Source organism: Musa acuminata, chromosome BXJ2-2, assembly GCF_036884655.1.
Source record: "Musa acuminata AAA Group cultivar baxijiao chromosome BXJ2-2, Cavendish_Baxijiao_AAA, whole genome shotgun sequence".
NCBI lineage: Eukaryota > Viridiplantae > Streptophyta > Magnoliopsida > Zingiberales > Musaceae > Musa > Musa acuminata.
Window position 1 is genome coordinate 34,365,280 of NC_088339.1, and position 22,636 is coordinate 34,387,915.

The 22,636-nt window shown below is 39.2% G+C and overlaps 3 protein-coding genes and 2 long non-coding RNA genes across 16 annotated transcripts; 1 reads left to right on the forward strand and 4 right to left on the reverse strand.

The window, feature by feature from the left end:
• Positions 1 to 203: 203 nt before the first annotated feature.
• On the reverse strand, positions 204 to 7,924 carry LOC135585977 (LRR receptor kinase SERK2-like). 10 transcript variants are annotated; one of them, XR_010484740.1, is made up of 14 exons: positions 7,792 to 7,922; positions 7,619 to 7,692; positions 6,078 to 6,187; positions 4,207 to 4,339; positions 3,957 to 4,028; positions 3,531 to 3,674; positions 3,363 to 3,434; positions 3,106 to 3,198; positions 2,885 to 2,955; positions 2,620 to 2,760; positions 1,916 to 2,257; positions 1,215 to 1,603; positions 551 to 950; positions 204 to 453 (listed from the first exon to the last, which is right to left on the reverse strand). XR_010484740.1 is itself a non-coding variant. In XM_065097265.1 (13 exons), the coding sequence occupies exons 1-13, from the start codon at positions 7,858 to 7,860 to the stop codon at positions 636 to 638; spliced, it is 1,992 nt and encodes a 663-aa protein (XP_064953337.1). In that variant the 5' UTR covers positions 7,861 to 7,924; the 3' UTR covers positions 488 to 635. The 10 variants fall into 10 exon arrangements, 9 of the variants coding, with proteins under 9 accessions (XP_064953337.1, XP_064953333.1, XP_064953331.1 ...); XM_065097265.1 differs by lacking the exon at positions 204 to 453 and having other exon boundaries at positions 488 to 950; positions 6,078 to 6,157; positions 7,619 to 7,689; positions 7,792 to 7,924; XM_065097261.1 differs by lacking the exon at positions 204 to 453 and having other exon boundaries at positions 488 to 950; positions 6,078 to 6,178; positions 7,619 to 7,689; positions 7,792 to 7,924.
• Positions 7,925 to 8,306: 382 nt separating this feature from the next.
• On the forward strand, positions 8,307 to 8,871 carry LOC135606272 (uncharacterized). Its single transcript, XR_010484741.1, has 2 exons — positions 8,307 to 8,445; positions 8,536 to 8,871. It is a non-coding gene; the product is annotated as an uncharacterized LOC135606272 (long non-coding RNA).
• A 2,001-nt stretch (positions 8,872 to 10,872) lies between these two features.
• On the reverse strand, positions 10,873 to 15,657 carry LOC135606273 (14-3-3 protein 7-like). 2 transcript variants are annotated; one of them, XR_010484742.1, is made up of 8 exons: positions 15,381 to 15,657; positions 14,091 to 14,397; positions 13,795 to 13,882; positions 13,569 to 13,678; positions 13,287 to 13,432; positions 12,513 to 12,547; positions 11,636 to 11,771; positions 10,873 to 11,117 (listed from the first exon to the last, which is right to left on the reverse strand). XR_010484742.1 is itself a non-coding variant. In XM_065097270.1 (7 exons), exons 1-7 carry the CDS (start codon positions 15,442 to 15,444, stop codon positions 11,112 to 11,114), a joined length of 756 nt encoding a protein of 251 aa, XP_064953342.1. In that variant the 5' UTR covers positions 15,445 to 15,652; the 3' UTR covers positions 10,873 to 11,111. The 2 variants fall into 2 exon arrangements, 1 of the variants encoding a protein (XP_064953342.1); XM_065097270.1 differs by lacking the exon at positions 11,636 to 11,771 and having other exon boundaries at positions 15,381 to 15,652.
• A 1,730-nt stretch (positions 15,658 to 17,387) lies between these two features.
• On the reverse strand, positions 17,388 to 22,566 carry LOC135606275 (polyadenylate-binding protein 2-like). 2 transcript variants are annotated; one of them, XM_065097272.1, is made up of 6 exons: positions 22,396 to 22,566; positions 22,204 to 22,306; positions 21,352 to 21,422; positions 17,988 to 18,179; positions 17,762 to 17,889; positions 17,388 to 17,673 (listed from the first exon to the last, which is right to left on the reverse strand). In XM_065097272.1, exons 1-6 carry the CDS (start codon positions 22,495 to 22,497, stop codon positions 17,628 to 17,630), a joined length of 642 nt encoding a protein of 213 aa, XP_064953344.1. In that variant the 5' UTR covers positions 22,498 to 22,566; the 3' UTR covers positions 17,388 to 17,627. The 2 variants fall into 2 exon arrangements, with proteins under 2 accessions (XP_064953344.1, XP_064953343.1); XM_065097271.1 differs by having other exon boundaries at positions 22,204 to 22,312; positions 22,396 to 22,562.
• On the reverse strand, positions 19,839 to 21,345 carry LOC135606277 (uncharacterized). The gene is made up of 2 exons (XR_010484744.1): positions 21,160 to 21,345; positions 19,839 to 20,940 (listed from the first exon to the last, which is right to left on the reverse strand). It is a non-coding gene; the product is annotated as an uncharacterized LOC135606277 (long non-coding RNA).
• Positions 22,567 to 22,636: the final 70 nt, after the last annotated feature.

Genomic DNA, 22,636 nt, shown 5'->3' on the forward strand with positions numbered 1-22,636 from the left:
CGGGTTTGTAAAGGAACTCAGGATCATTTCATATTAGATACAACTTGAGGTAATAACATCAGGTCTGTAGCTTTCTTGTGCCATGTTGTCACAGTTGATTCAAAAGCATGTGGTGTGCTTAGCTAACCAACAAAATTTAGATAGAACATCTGTTCTTCTGCATCTGTTGTGGCAACTTCAATAAATCTTTGTGTACACAAAAGTATTCAACATGTTTCTTAATATTATGATCCAGTTAGTACAGCTTAATCTGCCGTGAGACAAGTATTGATTACATCCCAAGAACTGTGGAGGTAATGGGGGACTTGGAGATGCTAATATAATTCTATGTCATCATGTGTTGCTTTTCCTGGTTAAGCTGTGTTTTGCTATGCGACTTCTCTTGCCAAAGAACTTAAAACTTTCTTGGAGTAAGCAACAGAAGTCAATCACTTGAATGACTCCATATTTTCCCTTTGTAATAGAAAATGCAACAAAATGTAACAACTGAAGGAAAAGCCCCATATTATATGCAAATGTTAAATCCAAGGTTTAAAGTTAGTGGTGTTACCTTTGTCAGTTCAAATTGAAGGTCTACCCCGCATGGAGTTGCACCGGAGATGGCGGAAACCCTAGTAGTTACAGGTCTCCACACATCATCTTGCACCAGACAATTCGATAGCTTCCTGGTTATACGATGTGTCGTCGTCCCAATTCAATCTCTTTTGTATCCTCTGGTAGTCCTGCTTTTGAGTCACCTCAACTTGTTGCAACTGCTCCCACCGCTCCGTCAAGCCTTCACCTTCTAGCATCCGGATTACATCTGACATGATCGGACGGTCTTCCGGTGATGCTTGTGTGCATAGAAGAGCAATTTGGAACAACTTTTCGACTTCCAGAATGTCGTAATTCCTGTCTAGGTTGGGGTCAATAATGAGTTCGAGTTGATTTTCCCGCCAAAGCTTTTTCACCTTTACAAGAAAGAACACACAAAATCAGTTGAACAGTTGTTGAACTGTAGCAACAGAAAAAAAAAGAATTAAACAAACAAGTAATTATGTAGTGAAACTGACACGACGGATTTGATTCATTGGTGACAATCAATACCTAATGAAGTAATATTATCTGAATAATGTACCACAAAAAGAACAAAAAACATCATGCTGAACCATCGCATAAATCATGTAATACTACTTGTAAAGCGAAAGAAAAAGTTCTTAGCAAACTAATCTTACTTTGTCAAGTAATAACACATCTCCATCCAATAGCGAAATATCTATAGCACGCTGCCCTGTGACAAGCTCAAGGAGCATGATTCCGTAACCAAAAACATCTGTTTTGTTTGAGGACTTTCCAGTGGAAAGATACTCGGGTGCTATGTGGCCCATCGTCCCCCGAACTCGAGTTGTCACCGAAGTCTTCCTCACATCCACCAACTTGGCCAAGCCAAAGTCACCGACAACCGCTTCAAAGTTCTCATCAAGCAAGATATTTGCAGCTTTTACATCACGGTGTATAATCTTGGGATTGCAATGTTCATGAAGGTATTCCAGTCCATGTGCTGTGCCCATAGCCACTTGTTTCCTTCTTGGCCAATCTAACACTGGCTCACCAGGTTTAAGTTCTGCACTAGTTCAAGCCATAATACGGTATTTTAGAAAGAGTAATGAGAGAATAAGTTACATCATCAATATAACATTCTGAACATCTCACATCAGGAACGCAATTTAAATTGAAGCAAAAAAGGTAAAATTTCTAGAATGAATTGGCATTGAATGTTATATAGAATGATTTAGCATAAAATGGGGTGCAAAGTACTCATTGGTATATATGGTGACTTGTAAGATTCATTGTTAAGCTATAGATGTAGATCATCAACTTTCAAGTCCTCACTAGTTAAAAGTATTCAGAAATCAAGTGATTGAGGGAGTGGTACCTCGTAACCGATAGGCAACGCTCAAATTTTGCATATAAGGATAAACAAGAAGTCGTTCTGTAGGTGTCGTACAGAAACCAATCAACCGCAAAAGATTTTTGTGAACAGCAACACTTATTAGGTCAACTTCACGTAAAAAAGCATCTTCCCCAGCACGATTTCCATGATCAGTTAGCCGTTTTATGGCTACTTTGGAATCGTCTGAAAGTACTCCTACGAATACCTTGCCAAAACCACCCTGTCCAAGAACATTTTTCTCGTTGAAGTCACCAGTTGCAATTTGTAATTCCCTCCATGAAAACCTCTTCAATTGTCCAAATTCGATTTTGTGGTCTGCTTCACCTATATAATTAGATATCAATGTCAGTCATCAGATATGGAGATTTAGCACCAAGCAACCAATGGAATATGCAATATTTATGTAGAACTGTCTTGAGATTTCTAGTTAGATTTATAACTCAAACCATACAACGATGTCTCATATATGATTGACCAACAGATGAAGTACCAATTTGGTAAGCTAATTATTCTCCTAAACCACTCTTGTGATGCCTTGCAATGCAAAAAGAAAGCAAAATGGAGGTTCATGAGGAACCTCAATGATTAGCAAGCTAAAGATGAAATCCAGTGGATAGAACAGATATGAAAACAGATCCAAATTGATTAAATGGTGAACTTAAAAAATTCATTTAAAGAGAAAAAACCTGCAACATCAACAAACAAATCATGTAGATAATCCTTCTTCCTGCTTCTCCAAAGAAGAAATATAACAGTCACAAATACGAGCCCTATGCCTCCTCCAATACCTCCGAGCAACAATGTTCTCTTTGAATTATGAGATCCTCCTGTCAAGATTATGATGCAAAAAATAAGGAATGCTCTGAAGAAGCAAAACAAAGAAATGTTATGAATGACACACTAAAGATAATAAAAATATATATTAAAAAACTGACATTCAATGTGCTATACCTTGATTAAGTAAGTCGGATTCACATTGATTCAAGAAGTGTGCACCGCAACTAAGATTATTACCTGTAAAACTGATTAAGCACTGAAAATGGATTAACTGCCAAACACTGAGAACAAATATGAATCATGTTTCGCCCTTATTCAAGAATAAAGAACATTTTCAATATTCCAGAATCACAAAATGTGATTCACAATCTTAAATAAGGTGAAGTTCTGCCTACTTGAATTTGGTCACTTGATATAGCTGCTTGGGTACACCACCAGTGAGTTTGTTGTAAGCAAGATTACTGCCAACACAGAGTAAATGAACCAATCTGGTATTGCAAAAGAAGATATACAGAAGTAGGATGTTGCACATATAGCTTATATACACAGTATTGAAACTTAGTTAAGGCTTAAAGCCTTAAACACATTTCAGCTTAATATATGAAAAATACAACCCATATTTTCTATCACTGGAAACAGCACTTGCACTTACATGTCAGTCAAGCTTCCAAGGGATGACAAGGAATCAGGAATTTTTCCATTTAAATTATTTTCACTTAAATCCCTGCATACATGTAAGCAAAGAGCAACATACACTTTAGATGAGGAGAAAGTAGCACTATATCTTGAATAGATATATCAAACAGGTGTTCCTGCATACATAAATTTTAGTTTAGGAAGCCTGCCAAGGGATGCTGGTATCTCTCCAGTAAACTGATTATTCTGTAATTTCAGGCTCGTCAACCTTGATAGGTTTCCTAGCTCTCCAGGAATATTACCTGTTATATTGTTACCCGAGAGCTCCCTGCATGGATAGTGCAATATCATAAGTTACTTCCAGAGGAAAGACATCAAAACAAAAGCAAATTGTTTCAATGGAAAGCAAATGAGAGAAATCTGGTGATTGATAATATCATAATACAATAAATAAGGATATGCTACAGGGACACAGTGACAGATGAGTATATATGGAAAAAAAAAATCCATCCAAGTAGTTCGGTGTGCATATGGCTGTATCTTAAACTAATATACTACCAATAAGGTATAACATAAAATGTCAGAATTCATCACATAATTATTTACTTACAATACTTCAAGATATACAAGTTCTCCAACTATAGGCGACAGGGTTCCCTTGAATCCCATTGAAGGCAGCATCCTGCAAATATATCAAAGTAAAAATTTGTAATATCTGTGACCAATGATATAGCTCTTTTATGAACTTGAAGCATAATAAAGAAGATATTGTACAGTCCATAACAGATGAGCCGTCATGTGGGAAAAAAAAAAAAGAAAGAAAAAAAGCAGAGCACAGAATTATCATGAGTTTAACTTACACTCGAATGACATTATTGTCACTGTCACACTGCACATTGTTCCATATGCATGGAGTAACTTGATTCATGGCCCAAGCAGAAAGCCGGTTATCAATATCTTGAAGCTGCACCTTTATGTTATAAAGCACTTCTCCTGGTGAATATTAATAATTGTTATGCAGTTTTCACGAAAGTAGTAGCAACAAAATAGCATAAGAACTGACAATGCATAATTTCCTAGTGTCTACCTGAAACAATTTTTCCACCAGTTGCATGTTGCATCCATTATAAGTAATCATAAGCAATCAGACACTAGATATCCAACTGAATTTATCAATCAGACTACTAGATATCCAACAAAGCTATCTTCTGGATATGTGCATACAAATATTTGCAAGTTTATTATCCATTACTGTAGTGCCTCCATAAAGATATTATAGCTAATGGACAGGTTTATCATCCTTGAAACTGACTCGATGATCATCAAAGAATACCTCCTGATGATCAAACTCCACCATGGGAAATCAGGAATTTTATGGCTGACATCTGTTACTACACTTCAAAATTCTAATCTTTTGTTTGTTTATACTGCTTCTGGGAATGTAATAGGGCAGTCAATTGGGCTGCTACCAGGGAATGTTATAGGGCAGTAAATTGGACTGCTACCAGGGGAAGACAATTGCGGTCAAGTGGACTTACTATCCATTTTGTATGATGACCTGGATAGGTCATATTGTAGACTATCTACTTCTTAATTAATTTTACTTTTTATCAAAAAAAAATGCTTTTGAGGATAAGAACCAATGAGTTAAACTATCATTCTCAGAGAAAGGACGTGAGGCGAGGAGCATTGAAAATCTCCTAAGCCGATGGTAAATTTGTCTAAAGGAGAACAACAAGGAAGAAGTATCTGGACCAGCATCAGTGAACAATGAGCGGCAGGCAATGGATGAGAATTGCAAGGGGTCAACCACAAGAGAGTCCTTGACTGGGAGAGAAACCAAGAAGCATTTTTAGGATAACCCTAAGCCATAGTTAGAAAAAAGAAGGAACAAAACACGTGAAAAGGAACAGTATGCATCGTGGTTCATACTTGGAATGCTAGATACTGATTGGTATAAACCGATACAGGAAAAATGGCAAACAAGATCTCCATATAACAGAGGATGAGCTGATCCTAGAATACCGATCAACTAAGAAATTGTGAGACATTTGCTGCATGATATCTGCAGAACTAGATCAAAAACTAAATATTTTTCTGGTTACAGTTAATCCTACAGATGTAACATAACTGAGTGTTCCAACAGTCTAAGATTTTCAGCTATTTGACAAACTGCGAGTGGTTTAAAGCCCTCCAAGCAGCATAAGAATGGTGGTATAATACCCAATAGAAATTCTTATCATTTTCACCTCAGCTTTCACGGTAATCATGGGCTTGAACCCTGGCCTTCTTTTCTATGTCCATTTTCCTTAGTACTTTACTCAGGGTTTCATCCTCATATGCTTTGTGCAAAACCTGTTTAACTTTTGGCTCGTGATGTTGTTTTCACTCGAGTCCATGTGTGAAGCCAGTTAAACCTTCGACCAGCTTGCACAAAAATGGGGATGTTAGATCTGATATGCAATGTTGGGCCCTTCTCCACCAGCTTAATATCTTGGGCAAAATTGTCCCAACAATCAGTACATCAATAGAAGTACAAGTTTGTACTCATTTTTTTCAACAAAATAACAAAATGTATAGATAAAGCTGGCAAATATCTTGAAAAAGAGCAGAAGAAACCAGAAGTACTAGTACTGGAACAATAAACTGTATCCTAATCAAACAACAAGAAAATTCATATGCAGGAATTGTCACATCAAACTGAACTGGAAAGGAAACAATAGTAAGTTACCTTCACGAACAGATTGAATGCAAGAATACAGAGAGGCCAAAATCAGCATAAAGATCACCTTCATCTTGTTAGTAATCATCCTAATTTTGATTTGACAGACACTGGAAACACTTCAGAAGGAAATATATACGAAGCATGAGATGTGCTCAATTATCAAACAAGGAATAGTTGTACGTCCAAATGAAACAGCTATTACTACTGAAACCACTCATAATTGACAAAAGAAGCATTGTGTCAAAGTTGTCAAGTATCAAAGAGATCATCTGAACAGATAAACCCAAATTTTATCCATCCAACAATTCAAACTGCATTATAAGTATGCCTACACCACGTTTCTGCTGACCTCCAACAGTGCCTTTTGGAATTTAACTATCAAAAATCAGATTCTATGCTATAACGCCATTTTACACGATTATGTATAGTCATCTTTTCTTTTTGCAACAAAGCCATGCAAATCATTTACTGCTTTAGATTGGCATCTATGGCCAAAAATTGCATGCCATTGTAGTTCCATACCTTCAAGATTATCGATAAAATGCTAGTAACACAGAGAAGTTATTTACTTTGTTGGAAAAGAAAAATCTAAAAAATCAGCAAAACTGAAATCATACGAAAAAGTTTTGGCATGAAGCCACTAATATGAATCAATCTGGAGAAATTCGTTCCTACATGTAGCTGTTGAACTGTCGATATTTTTGTTCAAAAAGATGCCTTTTCTTTGAACCTAGGGTGAAGTTGAATAGTGATTTCCATATGAACCCTGTGTACTTGATGATTTTCCATTTTGTTTGCCTCTTTAGCCGCAATACAGTTAGGACCCTATTTTCTTACTTCGATAGATCCAAGATATTGGTTCTCTGAATCCAGAATTATTCGAAAACTGTCAAATCACTATGAATCAAGTGAGCTAAACAACCACATAGAGACGTGTTTAAGGCAAAATTAGAAGGAACAAAACCAAAAGACATATAATGACCATCTTTCTTGTATGTGACTGGTATCCTTCGGTAGCTGCCTAATAGCATAAGGACCACACGATTATGCACCGAAATTTCACAATTGCAATACATTTGTTCTAACATTTCATCCTCATAACACGCCCTACACACTTGATTTTTGTCTAAAATCTTCAGAAATCAATGGCAAGTTTATATAAGTATGGTCCTGCAGTATTACAATGTAAATCAATTGGTACTGCTGCCGAGATGTTCTCAGTTTTTCGTTTTTCTCTTTTCAGATCATGGATGGACAATTTCTCCAGTACGTTGAATTATTTAAGATGCTGTACCCAATGTTTCCTCTCAGGACGAATGGAAAAATTGTCGGTTTGATGTAAAAAATTATGCTTGTCATAGAAGAGTTTGTTCCATAAACTTTAGCTGCTAAAAGGGTAGAACAAAAAGGGCGGACGTTGCCTTAGAAGCACAGAGGGACTTAAGTTTTACAAAAAGACTCTATAACAAAATAAACAATGTCCCACCATGTTATTCAAGAAAAATCCATCCATATAACCACGAAAGGAGGTCTGTAAGTAGATTTACCTGGAAGAAAGCAGAGATCTTTTGCTGGGAAGAGCAACAACATCCAATAATTTAGGTGGACTTGGGGAGTCCTGCTGCAGAAAAACAAAGTAGGGAGGGACCCCAGGAAACAACAAAGAATTTAGTGAAGTGTTTATGGGAATTTCAAACAGAAGATACTGGAAACAATATACCGAGCTTGGCCGAAGGGTGCGGTGCACAGGGAAGGTGGAGCTTCGATTATTGCAGAAGAAAGGCAACATAAGAGAGGGAAGACTTGCCAAGCTAGAGTCAGACCAAGCTTCTGGGCTATCTGCAGCTGGAAAATGCTACGAAGAATCCACCGAGTCCAAGTGGGACCAGCGAGAGGATGGTGATAGCAAGTTGGATTGGTCAAAATCTTGGGTGGACCGAAGTTTCCCCAGATAAATGCTCCTCGTGTCACAATTTAATAAGATGCAGATGAGTGAGTCAACTCGTGCAAAGGTCACGCAACCCGTGTCCTAAAAAGTAAATGCTGCTTCATCTACTCGTGTGACATCAACCAAGTGACCTCCGCCAACCTATATGATCCCAAATTCTGCAGAGATGGAGCGAGTAAATTTTGCCTGTCGAAAGGAATGACCTTTGGCTAAAATCGAGTACAGCGGAGGGGAGGAGACTGGTGGTAACGGCAGAGCCCTGGAAGCTTGCAGCCACTCACATGGACCTCATCCGCTGTGCTGGCCACGCTTTCAACCGAGGGTTGGCGATCCGGAGCAGGACGATCGAAACCTATAGATGAAGAGTTTCGATTTGTTGGGGAATGCAATTCTTTTGATCCGTCTTTCCTAAGTTAAAGCGTTTAGGTAAAGTAATCTAAATCCTTGTTCTAGAGAAAGGTGATCTGACCGAGATGCCCGCTGTGATGATGTCATGTGACGCTTCCTTTAGGTCAGGCCCGGGCGGTGAACAGGGGATCCTGCTCCGCCTCGACGGCACCTCTACATTGAAGCGGACGCCACCAACCGACGAACACGATCTCGAAGGTAGACTACCGCCCCCGCCGCCGGCCTTCGTCCTTCCATCACCCACTCCTGTGTCCCTCGCGAGCTTGGATCGCTCCCGCTCCCGCTCCGACGGCCTCCTTACTCGGCTTTTGGCATCTCCTTGTCGCTTGATGTTCCCTCTGTCTCCTACGACAGGTGATGTGAAGAGATATATGCGAAGGAGAAGACAGAGTTGATCCATGTCTTGGTAAATGGTAGCAGACTATGAGACCTTTCAAAGATGTATCATCAAAGCTCTCCCTCCATGACAGATTCCACAAGCACATTGCTAACGAGAATTATAACTTATCTAAGCACATTGCTATCTCAGCATAGCATAACGTAGCAGAGAGCACTCTTAATGGATAAGTGAACGAAAGAATTTTTAGATATCTCACTTATTGGATTTAAAAAATTTATATTAGAATCTTAAGTTGATTATTATGATGATAACGGATAATGGTACAATCACAGCTCTCTCTTAACGACAACAAAACTGAGCTCCAAGGTTCTTGAGATTAAGGGACTCAGGTGAGAAAGGGGGTATTCGAGGGTGCGGTGTGTCTCAACGAGTTCGAAGATGATGAGGGCCTCCTCCCTCGTTACAGTCACGTCTTTCACTTGAACCGCTTTGATGCTTAGCTCTCCTCCCATATAACTTACTTCGTCTGTCGTGTCAACCTCATTAAACAATCCACCAATAACAACCTCAACTTACTACCTATAGCTATCACTACTAAAACGTGATGGGTCTTCAACTCGAAACCGCTGCCCTGCCACAGGATCATATCACCATTGTCGTGGATCCACAACAATGGCGATGAAAGAGGAGCGGAAAGATGCAGTCATGTAATTGGCACAGATTGGAAGTAAGGGGCGGGTGACCCAGTTGTGATCCAAGCAACCTATAACGAAGTTCTCGCGATTCGGGTGACACCAAGGCAAATGCCTCACTGCCCCATTGACTCAAATGCAGAGTAGTGTCAGATGAGGAAGAGGAGGGAGAGCAACAAGTGAATGGTGTATCGGTCGATGTCCTCCACTGACCAGACCTCAGAATGTCCGATTGAATGAGACCATGTGAGCTTCGTCGCCCGCCACTTAGATCATGACTGGGCCACCCGCCTCTAGCTTCTAATCCGTGCTAATTTCATGACTGCCTACTTTCGCTCCTCCTCTTTCATCGCCACCATTGTGGGTCCACGACAATGGTGACATGATCTTGTGGCGAGACAGTGATTTCAGGCTAAAGACTCATTGCATCTATAGCAAGGGTGGCTATGGGTAGCAGGTCGAGGTTGTCACTAGTGACTTGCTCAACAAGGTCAACACAATAGATGGGGTGGGAGGCGAGCTTGGTGTCAATGCGGTCCAAGTGGAAGACATGGCTACAATGAGGGAGGAGGCGAAGCTCTTTATCGTCCTTGAACTCGCTGAGACACACCGCATACTCAAGTGCCCATTTCTCCACCTTCAACCCCTTAACCTCAGAGTATACCAACGTGGGAAACGTCTTGAGGACCTCGGGGTTCAACCATTACTGTTGCTAAGAGCAGGCTGTGTCGCCTACGACACAATGATGTCATCGTCCGTTATCACCACAATAATCAATTAAGAAGTTATAATTAGAGTATAATAAAAAAAATAATTAAGATGTTAAAATTATCTTTGTACTTATCATTTTTCATTGATAAAATCGATGACATTAAGATAAATAAAATTAAATATTTTACTTTCATAACTATAAATAAGGATACTAAAAAGATGTAACTATAATCAGCATTACCTTCTTCTTCGAATCAAAATACTGATTAAAAAGATTTTTTGGCCAAAAAAACTGGGTCATAATTGTTAGCTTTTCTATGATCCACTTGAGTTTAATTTAATATTTGTACATTACTTTAAACACATAATTGTTGCCTCATCTGATTTGAGAAAGCCTTAAAGCTAGCTTGTCTTGTATCATATTAATGTTGGCTCCATCAAATTTGAGGATGAAAGCATACAGATGAGAGCATGAGAAACACTGTAACAGGTGATTCCACAGACTATTCATGACAAAAGACAACATAGCTTATAACACAATATTTTGTGATTTACGCAACTAAACCAGAGACTAATGAATGACCTGGAGAATCATTTACAACTTCTCCCTAGCAAACCATCAAAAAGCAGCAAACAAAGAAAGAGAGAGAGAGAGAGAGAGAGAGAGAGAGAGAGAGAGAGAGAGCCACCACACAGCAATCCTGCAAGACTGGAAAGTCATATTGATTAACAGCTCATTCGTACGTAAACATGAGTTGAATTTCCAAAGAGCTTATCGATCCCACACCCAAACATTTTATACATTGGATGAACCCTTGCATGCCCGTCAAACCAAGACAAAAGTAAATGGAAACCAGAACATGAAGAACTGGAATCACCAAACAGTGACATTAGCAGCAGCTAAGGCCTCACATGAGCACCAATCAGCTTTGACGGACCAACTACTCCTGCCAAAAGCATCAAAAACACATCAGGATACCAAGAAAATTGTACCTAAACATCTGTATTATGGATACCATGAAAAGAAATAGAGTGCAAAATACATCACTTGCTGGTGTGGTAAATGTGTCATATGCTTAGAACTTGCATTGCAGAAACAAATGTGGGGCACTTTGCATGGAGTCTATTTTCAGTTCTTTTATGTTGGTCTAGCAGTCACAATTGGTCGTCGTGGCTTTTCTTGTAGTAGATAAAGATATCTGAAGTTCTGCATAGGATTACTTCAAGTATTAACATTTGGTTGCTTGAACGGTGAGTGAATTTACAGTTGCAACCTTCATAGATGTTACTAGGAGGAAAGTGACCTCCATTATTTAGTAATAGGAGGAAATCGAGGGTAAAATAAAGGAGGTTGCTATCTAGAGCCCCCTTCTTACTATTCACAACCCTCTTAATATTCACAACTCCTTAAAAGATAATAAAATAATATTTTACTCTTCATAACCCATCTGGTTCCAACTTTTACCCTCTTCTTTTTCTCCTTTTCCTTCCCCATAGCCTCCGCCTGCGCACACTGCTGCCACCGTCACTCCCCACTGTCTGCGCACCCTACTGGGAAGGTTGCAAAGGTCCAGAACATGGCATCTTCTGGGTTAATGCAACTGACATAGAAGATGATGTCTTTTGAGCTATTAAAGAATACAAATAACTTTAAAAATATTAAATCATTTTAACGAACGTTAAAAATTATTTCTCACCTCCTCCTCTTTGAACTTCAGTTTGTCTCATTTCATCATCAATCTTTTTTTCGTCATTTTATGTCACCTCCGACGATCAAGAGGAGAAGGAAAAACAGGGGAAGAAAAGGAGTTTAAGGAGTGAAAAGATTTTATTGAAATTAAATCATAAATTGATGACATATATGTCTATTTATAAAAGGATAATCTAGAAATATTCAAAGTTCTTATTGTAGGGTTGTAAATAATAAAAAAAGATTGCAAATGGTAATCTCCTAAAAGAAATTATTCACAAGTGCGAGACGAGGATAAAGAAACAAATCCTTGGGAAAAATGAGAAGTGCATAGTTCCATTTTTTTGGCATAGGTATATACATCTATGAGAAGATGTTTTTGTCATAACATGCTGATCCAAGGGAAAAGCAGGAGAACATATAATAAGCTTAACATGTATAGTTATGTCACAAGAAAGACAAGACGCAATCTTACAATTTGAAGAAGCTAGATGTGCATGTCAATTTATGGAAACATATACTTGTGTATGCACTTGACTGTCTATTACTTGAATTAATTTCACCAAACAATGGAATCTAAAGTAAGGATTGTTATCAAGTACGAGAGAACAATAATCAGAACATAGATTCAATGTATATGGAAATTCCTTACTTCCATATTCGTACTGGTGTCTCTGGATCGTTCACCTGCAATAACGGTAAACGTTCCCATATTAGATATGGTGTTAAACACACAAAGTCGAGTTGTTTGAAAGATACAAAGGAGGAATATAAGACTGATTTAACTGCCAGGATATACAAAACAAACATATTGGTCACTCAAAGACCATTAAGTAACAATAAAGATGGCACATTCAACAGAAAAATTTATGGGTAACAAATTCTAAACCTAACATCCATCACCCATAAATGATAAGAATGGTTCGATAAACATGGCATAATGACTTTTCCTGCAATACACTCTTCTTCAATATTTCTTGTTTCATGGTATGTATGGTTGTTATTAACCAGTCCTATGAAGGAAACAATTGATGTTAAACCTACAGACAGCTCGACCGGATAATTCTCCTAACAAAACAGCCACCAATTAACTAACATGAAGACAACAAAAAGTGAATTTCTACAACCTAACCCACAAGAGATATGAATAATAGACTCGTTTTGCCTTGAATTCCAAACATTGAGAATGAAACTATTATTACATATGGTTCCAATAACTGTTATTAAAAGGATCAACATCATGAATATGAATCCAATGATAATCAAGCACTCAAACACTGAATTAAAATGCAAGGAAAAACAAACGACATAACCACTTGGTGGAGGAAAAGGGCAAATAATCACATTTTCTAGTCAGGACGAGCAAATCGATTGCGCAAGTGTGTACTAGAAACTTCAAAATAAGGTAGATTCCAAACTCATTTACCTCCTTCTGGCAGATCTGATGTCCACAATGTCAGATTATCCTTAAGAAGCTGCAGAATAAGTGTACTATCCTTGTAAAAGTCTTCTCTGAGGGAATTGATCTCTGGAATAGCCTCATCAAACGCCTGTTTAGCCAGATGGCATGCCCTGTGAAACAGCAATGCATACAGTTTATATAATCTTTAGAAACCATGGCATGACTTGATATAACATCTTAATAAAATTTGCACTAGGAAACAGGAGAACATGAAAATGAAACTGAATGACAAAAGTCTGCACTGACCTTTCAGATGAATTCATTATCTCATAGTAAAAGACAGAGAAATTTAGTGCGAGGCCAAGCCTAATCGGGTGACCGGGTGGAAGATCAGTCATAGCAGTACTTGTAGCAGCCTGTATTGGCAGAATATTAGCTTTCCCGATCATCATTCAGAACTCCACAAAAAGCCTATAGCAAGCAGTGGCTGGTGAAGGAGAAGAAAAAACAATAGACAGAGAGTTGAATAAACCTGATAAGATTTAAGCGACTGATCCGCAGCATCCCTTCTTTCATTTCCAGTCTTAAATTCTGCCAAATACCTGTAATAATCTCCTTTCCTAGCATTGACCCAACAAAGGAAAATTAACAACAAAATAATATGCATCTGCACAACTACCAAACTAAAGTTGCCAAAAAGGTTCTGATGTTTATGGAATTAGAAAGCACATGGAAAGAAACCATCGAATTCATTTATTTTTTCACCAAATTCACTGCAAAATGCAATGAAGAAGGGAATAATAAAGAAAAAAAAGTAAAACCACTTACATCTTGTAGAAGAAAACGATCGATTCACCAGCAGAAGAAGACGGAAGGATGTGGATGGCAATGACAGACAAAATGTCATTACAGATCCTCGACAGTTCGTTTTCAACTTTCTTCTTATACTCCCTTATCCTCCTCGCATTTTGCTCACTCCCCTTCACCTCTTCTTTCTGTTCAAGCGAACAGAGGATCCTCCATGATGCTCTTCTTTCACCAATCACATTCTTGTAGCCAACCGACAATAAGTTCCTCTCCTCTGGCGTCAGCTCAATGTCCATTCTGGCAATCTTCTTCAAGGACTCCACCATTTCTAAGATAGAAGCGATAAGACAAATTACCTAGTCGAACAACACAGGAGAACTTGTAATCTTGTCAAGATGGCAAGCGGCAATGATTAAAGAATTTAAGTTTTTTACATATAATTTTCTCTAGTCCATCAGAGGACCAACAAACACAAAGGATTCACTGGTTAACACATTGGCACCCGACATCTCAGGCTGGCAGTGAGGAATGGGTTTGTCTTTGGGTGATTAAAACTAGTACATAACTGAAAATTTTTGTCTTTTAGAAGGGGTTTCAGATGTTTTCCTCAAGAAAAAAGGTTTAGACTGGAAGAAATCCAAATATTTAATAGCCAAGGAAGCAGATCAAAACCAACATGAACGCATATAATCCTTCCAAAAGGAACCGTCCCCGAACTGAAACAACATTTTTGTCTCTCTCATAAAGCATTAAGAAAAGGCTAACTCTACTTACTAATTCAATGCAATTCTACCAATTGCTAACAGACAAGGAAGGAAAGATCAATCAATCGGTCTTCTTCTCCATGTGCGAAGCATTTATTAGAGAAATTGGACCGACTTACTCCGGCACAAACATAAGCCTCTGTTGCAGATGTGATGACACACAACGGTAAAACCATGAACACAAATCCCTATATTTATTTGCCACAAAATCCCACAAATGGAGCCGAAACTTTTATCCAAGAAAACCCAACTAAAATTCCTGAAACCATGAAGAACAAGGAGAAGAAGAAGAAACATCGAAGAAGCTTAAACGATCAGAACACAAGGAGGCGCCATGATTCACCAAGAACACCCGGAACAACCATTGGAGCTTCAGGATTGCAAGAAAGATTGCAAATCATTCTTGCAAATAGAAGAAGAAAAATAATCGGAAGTGAGAATCAATCGACTCAACAAAATCCAAGAAAGCAACGGGGAAATCTCAAAAAGAAAAAGGAAAAAAAACATCACGTTTGTCTCTGGTTTGACAAGGGTCCGGGGTGCACACCACCGTATCTCTCCGCCTGCTCTGCGAGCTTCGCCATGAGCACTTGCCTCTCCCGCTCCTCCATCCCCCTACTTCACCTCCTCCTCCTCCTCCTCCTTTCTTCTCTTTCCCAGAATGGAAAAATATCTCCGACCTCCCTTTGTCTCACCTCGCTCTCTGTCTCTCTCTCCTTCTCTCTGCCGTGTAATAATACTATTAACTGCGGAAGGAAGTTTCTGTTGAGGGGATCGGAACGCCCGAGTTTTACCGCAGAGAAGCTATCTGCGGGTGACCTCCGCACCGTCGGATACACGGGGGAGCGGGCAGTTCAGGTGTTGCTTCAAGAATCGTGAATCGGGGGGTGAGCGGGTCCGGCGGTTCCGGTCGGTTCAACCCCTTCACTGAGACAATCTGTGGGTCCCGCCAGGGAGAAGGTGGCGTTTTGGGTGCAAGCGCGGGTAGTCGCACCCGGGGATTTCACCGGATCCGTATCCCGGAGAGGAAGCCACGGGCGAGACTCGTTTACCGGGGGCCGCTCGATCCGACGGCTGGGCGGCGCGTGAAAGCTAAGTGATGAATGATCCTGGCGGTGGCTGGTATCGCTAGGTGAGATGGTGACGTCCGTTGGATCTCAGGGTTGTGGCACCGAGGAGGTTGGACGTGGCTTTATAGTGACGACTCCACTGGTTCGACGCGCGTAATGGCCAATCAGATGTCGACTTTTTGGGTGTTACGAAGAAAGCATACTTGTGGTCTAAGACGTCGTCGCATGATTGATTGATTACCAAGGGACTGATCACAAAATGTCTGCGTGTATGCATGCGTACAGGATAATAGGAAAAGGAGGCAGCAAGCAAGCACGTTGGTTGGGATTACTTTGAATTTTGTTAAAAAGTTAGATCAGGCTCCGAGTTTGAATCTCAAGTCAAGAGGAGAAAGCATGAACTTTTGGGCCCGGTTTCTTCTTGCTCACTGTCAGTAGGCAGACGCAACGTGGTGCGATGCATTTGGTCTGGAAAAAAGAGTTGGACAGGTGGTGGTATGGTTGGTCCTATTTATTATTATTTTTATTATTCACAATACTATATATATATATATATATATATATATATATATATATATATATATATGGGTGGCACCCAACGTTCGGAGACGTGAGCACATTTGCAATTTTATAAATAAATCCTAAAGAAGTGGAGCCTTCCCTCCCTCCCTCCCATTATTCACCATAAACGTTCATCAATCCCCTCGCCCTCAGCAATTATATATCATTCCACGATTTCTTGTCGCATCATTACCCTCTTTATCTTGCACTAAACCTGAGGAAATAAAATTACAATCCTGACATGTGGTTTAACACAATACAGCAGAAAAGACTAAAATCTCATTGTCAAATGCTTCTTTTACGAAGAACAGTTTGTACGTCTGGATATGTCGGTGAACACAATATACCGAGAAACAACGAAAACAATGGTGGCCCATCAAAACGACTTGTTGAGTAAAATATTGTTGTCCATCGACGCATGCAATGTCGTCATTCAGCACTACCCTTCGTTTTCGTATTACTTCGGGAACTGTAATGAAGCTCGTATGTCAACATCCTAATAACGATCTGGAATATTGAAGTCGAGAAAAAAAAAGAAGAAAAAGTAAAGACCGACCGCAAGGATACAAATTAACGATCTGCAACCGACTATTCTAAAGGTACAGTACAAAGATTCGGATATCAGAGTTCGAATATGACTTACTGTAAGGTAGGTGAAACCATGGAATCCAAACCTAGTTACTCGACAAGAGTTCTGCAACAATCTTCAACCTGTCAGCTAGAAGATTTCGTCAGTTTTTTTTTAGTAAAGAACACTTTGTAAAAAAATTAAAGCAGATGCTCACACATTCCCAAACATGGTCTGGACCATCTTCAAACCCCGAAAACAAACAATCTCACCCAAGACCGCCAGTCGGAACACTCGGAATGTTGTCATCCACAATGGCCAGCAAAAATGAGTCATGCAGCAGGCAATTATATCATAAGAAAGACAATGATTACCACACACATTAATCGGTTGCAAGACACAGCCACGAACAGCAAAAGTATGCAATAATAATACAGTGCAAATTTATTCCTATGGCCTTGGCTTGCTATTAAAGTCTACCGGTAGGAATTCGCACCTATAAAATATCATAACGGAACTGCAACAGACATTTGCACTGGTCCCATAATGTTTGATACAGACAACATAAAGCTAATTGCAACCGACTCTCCACTGCTCAGAAAGGCCTAAAACGCATCGGCCTTCTGTATCTTGGAAACTTCCTGCAAAGATAGTCAAGGAGTTCCAACATTTGTGTGCATGAGCATTAGCTTTCGCCTGAAGAAAAGTGAAGGATAACAGAGCACTAACCCATATCCGTAAGGGGAAGCAAAGTATGGAGGCATGTACGGCCTCCTATATGGGTTTCCCATGTATGGACTGAACCGCCTTGGACGAAACTGCTTCATTCCTGGGACATTAGTCCGTTTAGCTGCTACCTGCAAAGAAGCATCCCTTTCATTAGAATTAACCCAAAAAATCATCATATCTAATCAGAAGGTAGCAATTAAAAGCATAACATTAACACTAAACAAACTTTGATTTGACGCCCATGTAGTTCAGATTCATTCAACTGGAGAGCCTCTTGAACAGCCTCAACTTCTAGAAATTCAACATAAGCAAAACCTTTTGGCTGACCAAATTTGTCTGTCAGAATAGTAACCCTGTTGACTGTTCCACATGACTGGAAATGCTGCTGCACTTCTTCGGGTGTGCAAGCATAATCCACCTGCAGTTTCATAACCGCTATCGGCATTAGTAGGCAATTAATAACATAACAGGTTATTAGTCTAACAGAGGTTGTGCTTACTCATGCCACTGCTAGTAAATTAATTTCAATTATACATGGGAGTGTTTCCAATCAATAATATCATGATTATCATTCAACAAGATGAGGATTTTTTAAGTTATGAAGTTCCATCACAGCCACTAAGATCTTAATTAACTGATGTTTAGAACCTTTTTGGTCAAATGTTAATCACAATCATACTCGGTCATGCACTAAGAAAAATGATTGCACTCCAACATGGAAAATCTGCCTTTGTTAATAGCATTCTTGTCAAGGTTCTCTAATTTAGAGTGTCTTTGGTTAATTGACAGTGGAAAGCAGAAAGGGGCACTTTGTGCAAGCAGTCAACTTTGACTAGTTTGGTTCATCCAAAAGCCTCACCAAAGTCAATTTGATTCAAAATGTCAAAACGAAATTATATAATTTTTCTCATTGATCACTTCAGATCGTGGAGAGCTTAAAGGCTTCCACAGTGTAATATTTTTATGGTAGCCAGCTTCATTAGCAACCAATAAACTCACAATCAACCCGGCAGCAGTCTTGTTGGTGACGATTAATCTTGATCATCACTTGACAACTGGTGTATCATATGACAGCTGACCTGCCATGAATTATAATTCAGTCATGACTGGCCTACATCATGATACCGTTTAGACATTGATGGCTGATTTGATTCGAGACTGTCGACCAACAAACAATATATTAGCTGACTGCATTAGTTCATTTTTAACTGAACAAATGTTTGAGGTGATTGTACTACGTGTCTCTTTCAATATATTTAAAGCCATTTCTTGCAAGTTTCACTTTCAAAATGTAACTTGTTGACTTCGAACACTTACATCCAACCAAACCAGCCACAAAACTATTTGGCTGCTCAAAAAGGAACTAATTTCCTAGTCCTTGACCACTTAGAATTAAGAAAGGGATCCATCTAGTACTCTTTAGCGATGAACTTGTGTTTAAAAGTGTTCATGACATAGCGAACTATACTTTAAACAGCAAATTGACTGTGCTACTAAACAAAAAAACATGAGCTGACAAGAAAATGGACAGAAGCGGAAAGTGAGAAGGCCACAAGCAAGATATCAAGGACCTCTCACTGCAGAATTCTGTGCAACAGTACAAACCAATGCTCACAACACAGACAGAAGTAGTAAAAGGTAAGGCCACAAGCAAGAGATCAAGGACCTCTCACCATAGAATGCTAAGCAACATTATAATCCAAAGCTCTCCAACTCCAACACCAAGTATAGGCAGCCTTCAGCATCACTAGTTGCATGTGCCCAAATGGAGTTACATTATGCCAAAGCACAATGGACTTCATGTCACCTATCCTATTGCCTAACTTCAAACCATCAAGTCATTCAATTTTCTTTGAGATTTCTTCAGGCCCATTACTATATGGCCCACCTCCTTTTTCTGTTAAACAACTACAGGAACTGCATAAATTATTTATTCTTCTCTCTCCCTTTTTTTTCTTTTATCTTTCTTCCACACTGAGTCCTTTTTTTTTAAAGTTTCCCATTGTCCCTGGGATTTTGTTCTCTCATGCTCTTTTGATCATCCCTTTTTTCTCTTGTGACTCTTTTTAAAAAGAAATTCTCTCTTTTTTTAATTAAGGCCTTACTGTAAATCAGAGCTTCCTGGCACCCCATTATACTGGGCAACAGAGAACTCAGAACACTGAAGAGTGTACCTGCGGCCATTATTAGACATTTCATTAAAGAATTACCTCAAAATTTGAGAAGATATAACAACAGATATGACTCAATCAATTAACAAAAAGGACTTCAAATAACAAAAGAGAAACCAAAATGATGCTTCCATCAGACAATTTTATTTGATACATGCTCAAATACAAAGTAAAAAGAAAAAAAATTTACTACTTTCTGTGAATGATATAGTATCAAACATTAGCTAAAAACATACTCAATTTGCCCGAAATAAGAAGAAAAAAAAAAAGGAACAAAGAACCATTCCTGTATCTGTTCCAGAAATTGCCTGGTCAAAAATTAGCAAAATCTGAAGTTTACCCATTCAATTAGGTAAGAGTAAAAAATCAATGTCTGGAATACCATGATGTGGTGGAACTGCTTAGATATCATCCAAGATCACTAATATACTCTTGGTCCGTATCCAGAAATGAACTATCTTCTCCAGAAGACAATGACCCTTAAAAGATCAACTTGTGCAGGAGCCATAATGCACTTAGATGCAGTTTTTGTGACAAAATGAGAAAACCAACAACCCACTAGTTAATAAAATCTAATATACAAGGTTTACCAGCTGGTAGCTGGATGATAGAAAACAAAGCTAACATACATCCAACATAAGTGAGCTATTGTTGAGCATCTTTCTCATGCATCCAACATATACATATAATATATTTTGACAGAGGAATGGTTTCCCTTCACACATGTAATTAAGGTACCATCAAGTAACATCAAGAACATAAAGGAGCTCTTGTCAAGCATTTTCTATTTTCAACTGCAATGAATCATGATATCTAGTTTGCATACATGATGCTCCAAAGCCTCTTTGAAGAAACATATGATGGTAAAAGGACCAAAAAATGAGCATCAGAATCGAAAAGTGCTGAAGATCTTCACAAGTCATAAGAATGCATCATCTAATACCAGTCCTCAAAAACTGATTTGGGCAGTAAATGGTGGTTCCTTCTAGCAGCAAATTCTTGAATAATCTATGCATAAAGAATACCATGTGTGACTACATAAGTAAACTGGCAAGGGAAAAAAGGTATATGTAAATCAATAACTAACAAGCATGGAAGATAAAATCCATTGCAAGACCATTCCATATTTGTAGTACTAGCCCATGTAGGATAACGTAATTATGCATAACATATTCAGATGAGGTTAGCAATGTTGAAATCATATATTAAATCCATTTATCTACTTACAGCAAGGCGTAAATCAACGAGGCTCTTGGGTCCAACTAGAACATCATAGAGTGCTGTACAATTCAAGACCTCACAGATATATATGTTGTAGAAATGAAGTCATTGATTGACAAACATCAGCAGAACAATCAAAACCATGAACGAACATGTTCCAAATCAACACATGCAAGATAGTCAGATCATGAAACTCACATTGCCAACAAATACAGATCGAGAATCAACCTCCTCCTTGCTTGCTTGGGACGCTGCTGCACTAGCAGGATCTACACATATGACAAGATGAACGTTGATTGAATGCTTGATGGAATACATGGAAAAGCATAAAGAAATCAACATATCTCTAATCCTATCTAGACATAAAAGTCAGAATATCATGTTTAAATAAAACTCAATATTGGTTTGTGAAACCAGCATATATAGCTGAATGTTCATGAATAGCTTATGCACAGCCATACTACAAATGCATTGCCACAATTAGTTCCACGATGAAAATAAATGATGGACTAGAGTGGTACATGAAACTTAACAGTACTAATAACTTGAGCGTACGAATTTTGGATCACATGATATAAGGTTATTGTTTCCAAGTTATTGGACCAGTAAGAGTACCAAGCCAGGGCATGACATCCAAAATTCCAAAAGGGAATTACCCCAAGCTCAAATGAGGTAGTTTAAGATACCTTAAATCTTGATATCAATCCATTGTAGCACAGAGAGATTGACACTATTACCGTAGTTGGTATCTACGCATGAACATATACATGCTGAAAAGATATTGTTATTAACTGGGCATGGATCTGATACCACTGCTGTGTTTTAACACGCACAACTACATATCTAACTTGCATCACGAAGATTGAACTCCTTCCAACCATACTTGCCTATTTTCACATCCTGATGCGCCAAACGTGCCTTCCTATACTGGCAATTAAACATCTCTTCAACCGAAACATTAGATCGTGAACAGATCAACCTATCACAGGAGATGGGGTGAAGCCCTAGAGGTGGAACGGAGGAGAGAGAGGGGAGGGAGGGAAATCGGACCTTGGACGGAGCCCATCTCCTTCTCGACCTTGGCCTGCATCTCGCGGAGGGCGGCGGCCTCCTCCTCCATCTCCTTGAGCCGCCTCTTCATCTCGTCCAGCTCCTGCAACTAAACCGAATCGACATGACCAGCGGATTAGGGTTACAGATTCGAAGGATCTCGAGTGGGAAAGGCGGATGGGAGAGGAAGACCTTGGCGGCGTCCTCATCAGGCCTGGCCATGTCGACGTCTGCGTCCATGTCGCCCTCGTCGGGGATCTCCCCTCCATAGACCTCGTGCTCCTCCTCCTCCATCGCCTCACCCCCGCGACCGCACGCGTCGCTCGCGCGTTTCTCGCCCCTTTACAGCCAATATCCACTTCCGCATACAAACTTGTGTGTGTTTAACGGTGCCGATATAACAGCCATTATAGAATGACTGGTATGGCGTTAT

Bases quoted from the DNA above. Each gene is read 5' to 3' on its own strand.
- LOC135585977 (XM_065097258.1), bottom strand. From the start codon at position 7,860: ATGTTGCCTTTCTTCTGCAATAATCGAAGCTCCACCTTCCCTGTGCAC. The intron at 4,340-6,077 runs GTAACTTACTAT...AATATTCACCAG, and splicing joins CATTCAATCTGTTCGTGAAG to GAGAAGTGCTTTATAACATA. The intron at 3,199-3,362 runs GTAAGTGCAAGT...TTGCAATACCAG, and splicing joins CTTGGAAGCTTGACTGACAT to ATTGGTTCATTTACTCTGTG.
- LOC135606273 (XM_065097270.1), bottom strand. From the start codon at position 15,444: ATGGAGGAGCGGGAGAGGCAAGTGCTCATGGCGAAGCTCGCAGAGCAG. The intron at 13,883-14,090 runs GTAAGTGGTTTT...GGTCAATGCTAG, and splicing joins ATCGTTTTCTTCTACAAGAT to GAAAGGAGATTATTACAGGT. The intron at 12,548-13,286 runs GTAAATGAGTTT...CCGTTATTGCAG, and splicing joins ATCAGATCTGCCAGAAGGAG to GTGAACGATCCAGAGACACC.
- LOC135606275 (XM_065097271.1), bottom strand. From the start codon at position 22,497: ATGGAGGAGGAGGAGCACGAGGTCTATGGAGGGGAGATCCCCGACGAG. The intron at 21,423-22,203 runs GTCCGATTTCCC...TCATATGTGTAG, and splicing joins GGAGATGGGCTCCGTCCAAG to ATCCTGCTAGTGCAGCAGCG. The intron at 18,180-21,351 runs GTGAGTTTCATG...ATGAAACTGCAG, and splicing joins GATCTGTATTTGTTGGCAAT to GTGGATTATGCTTGCACACC.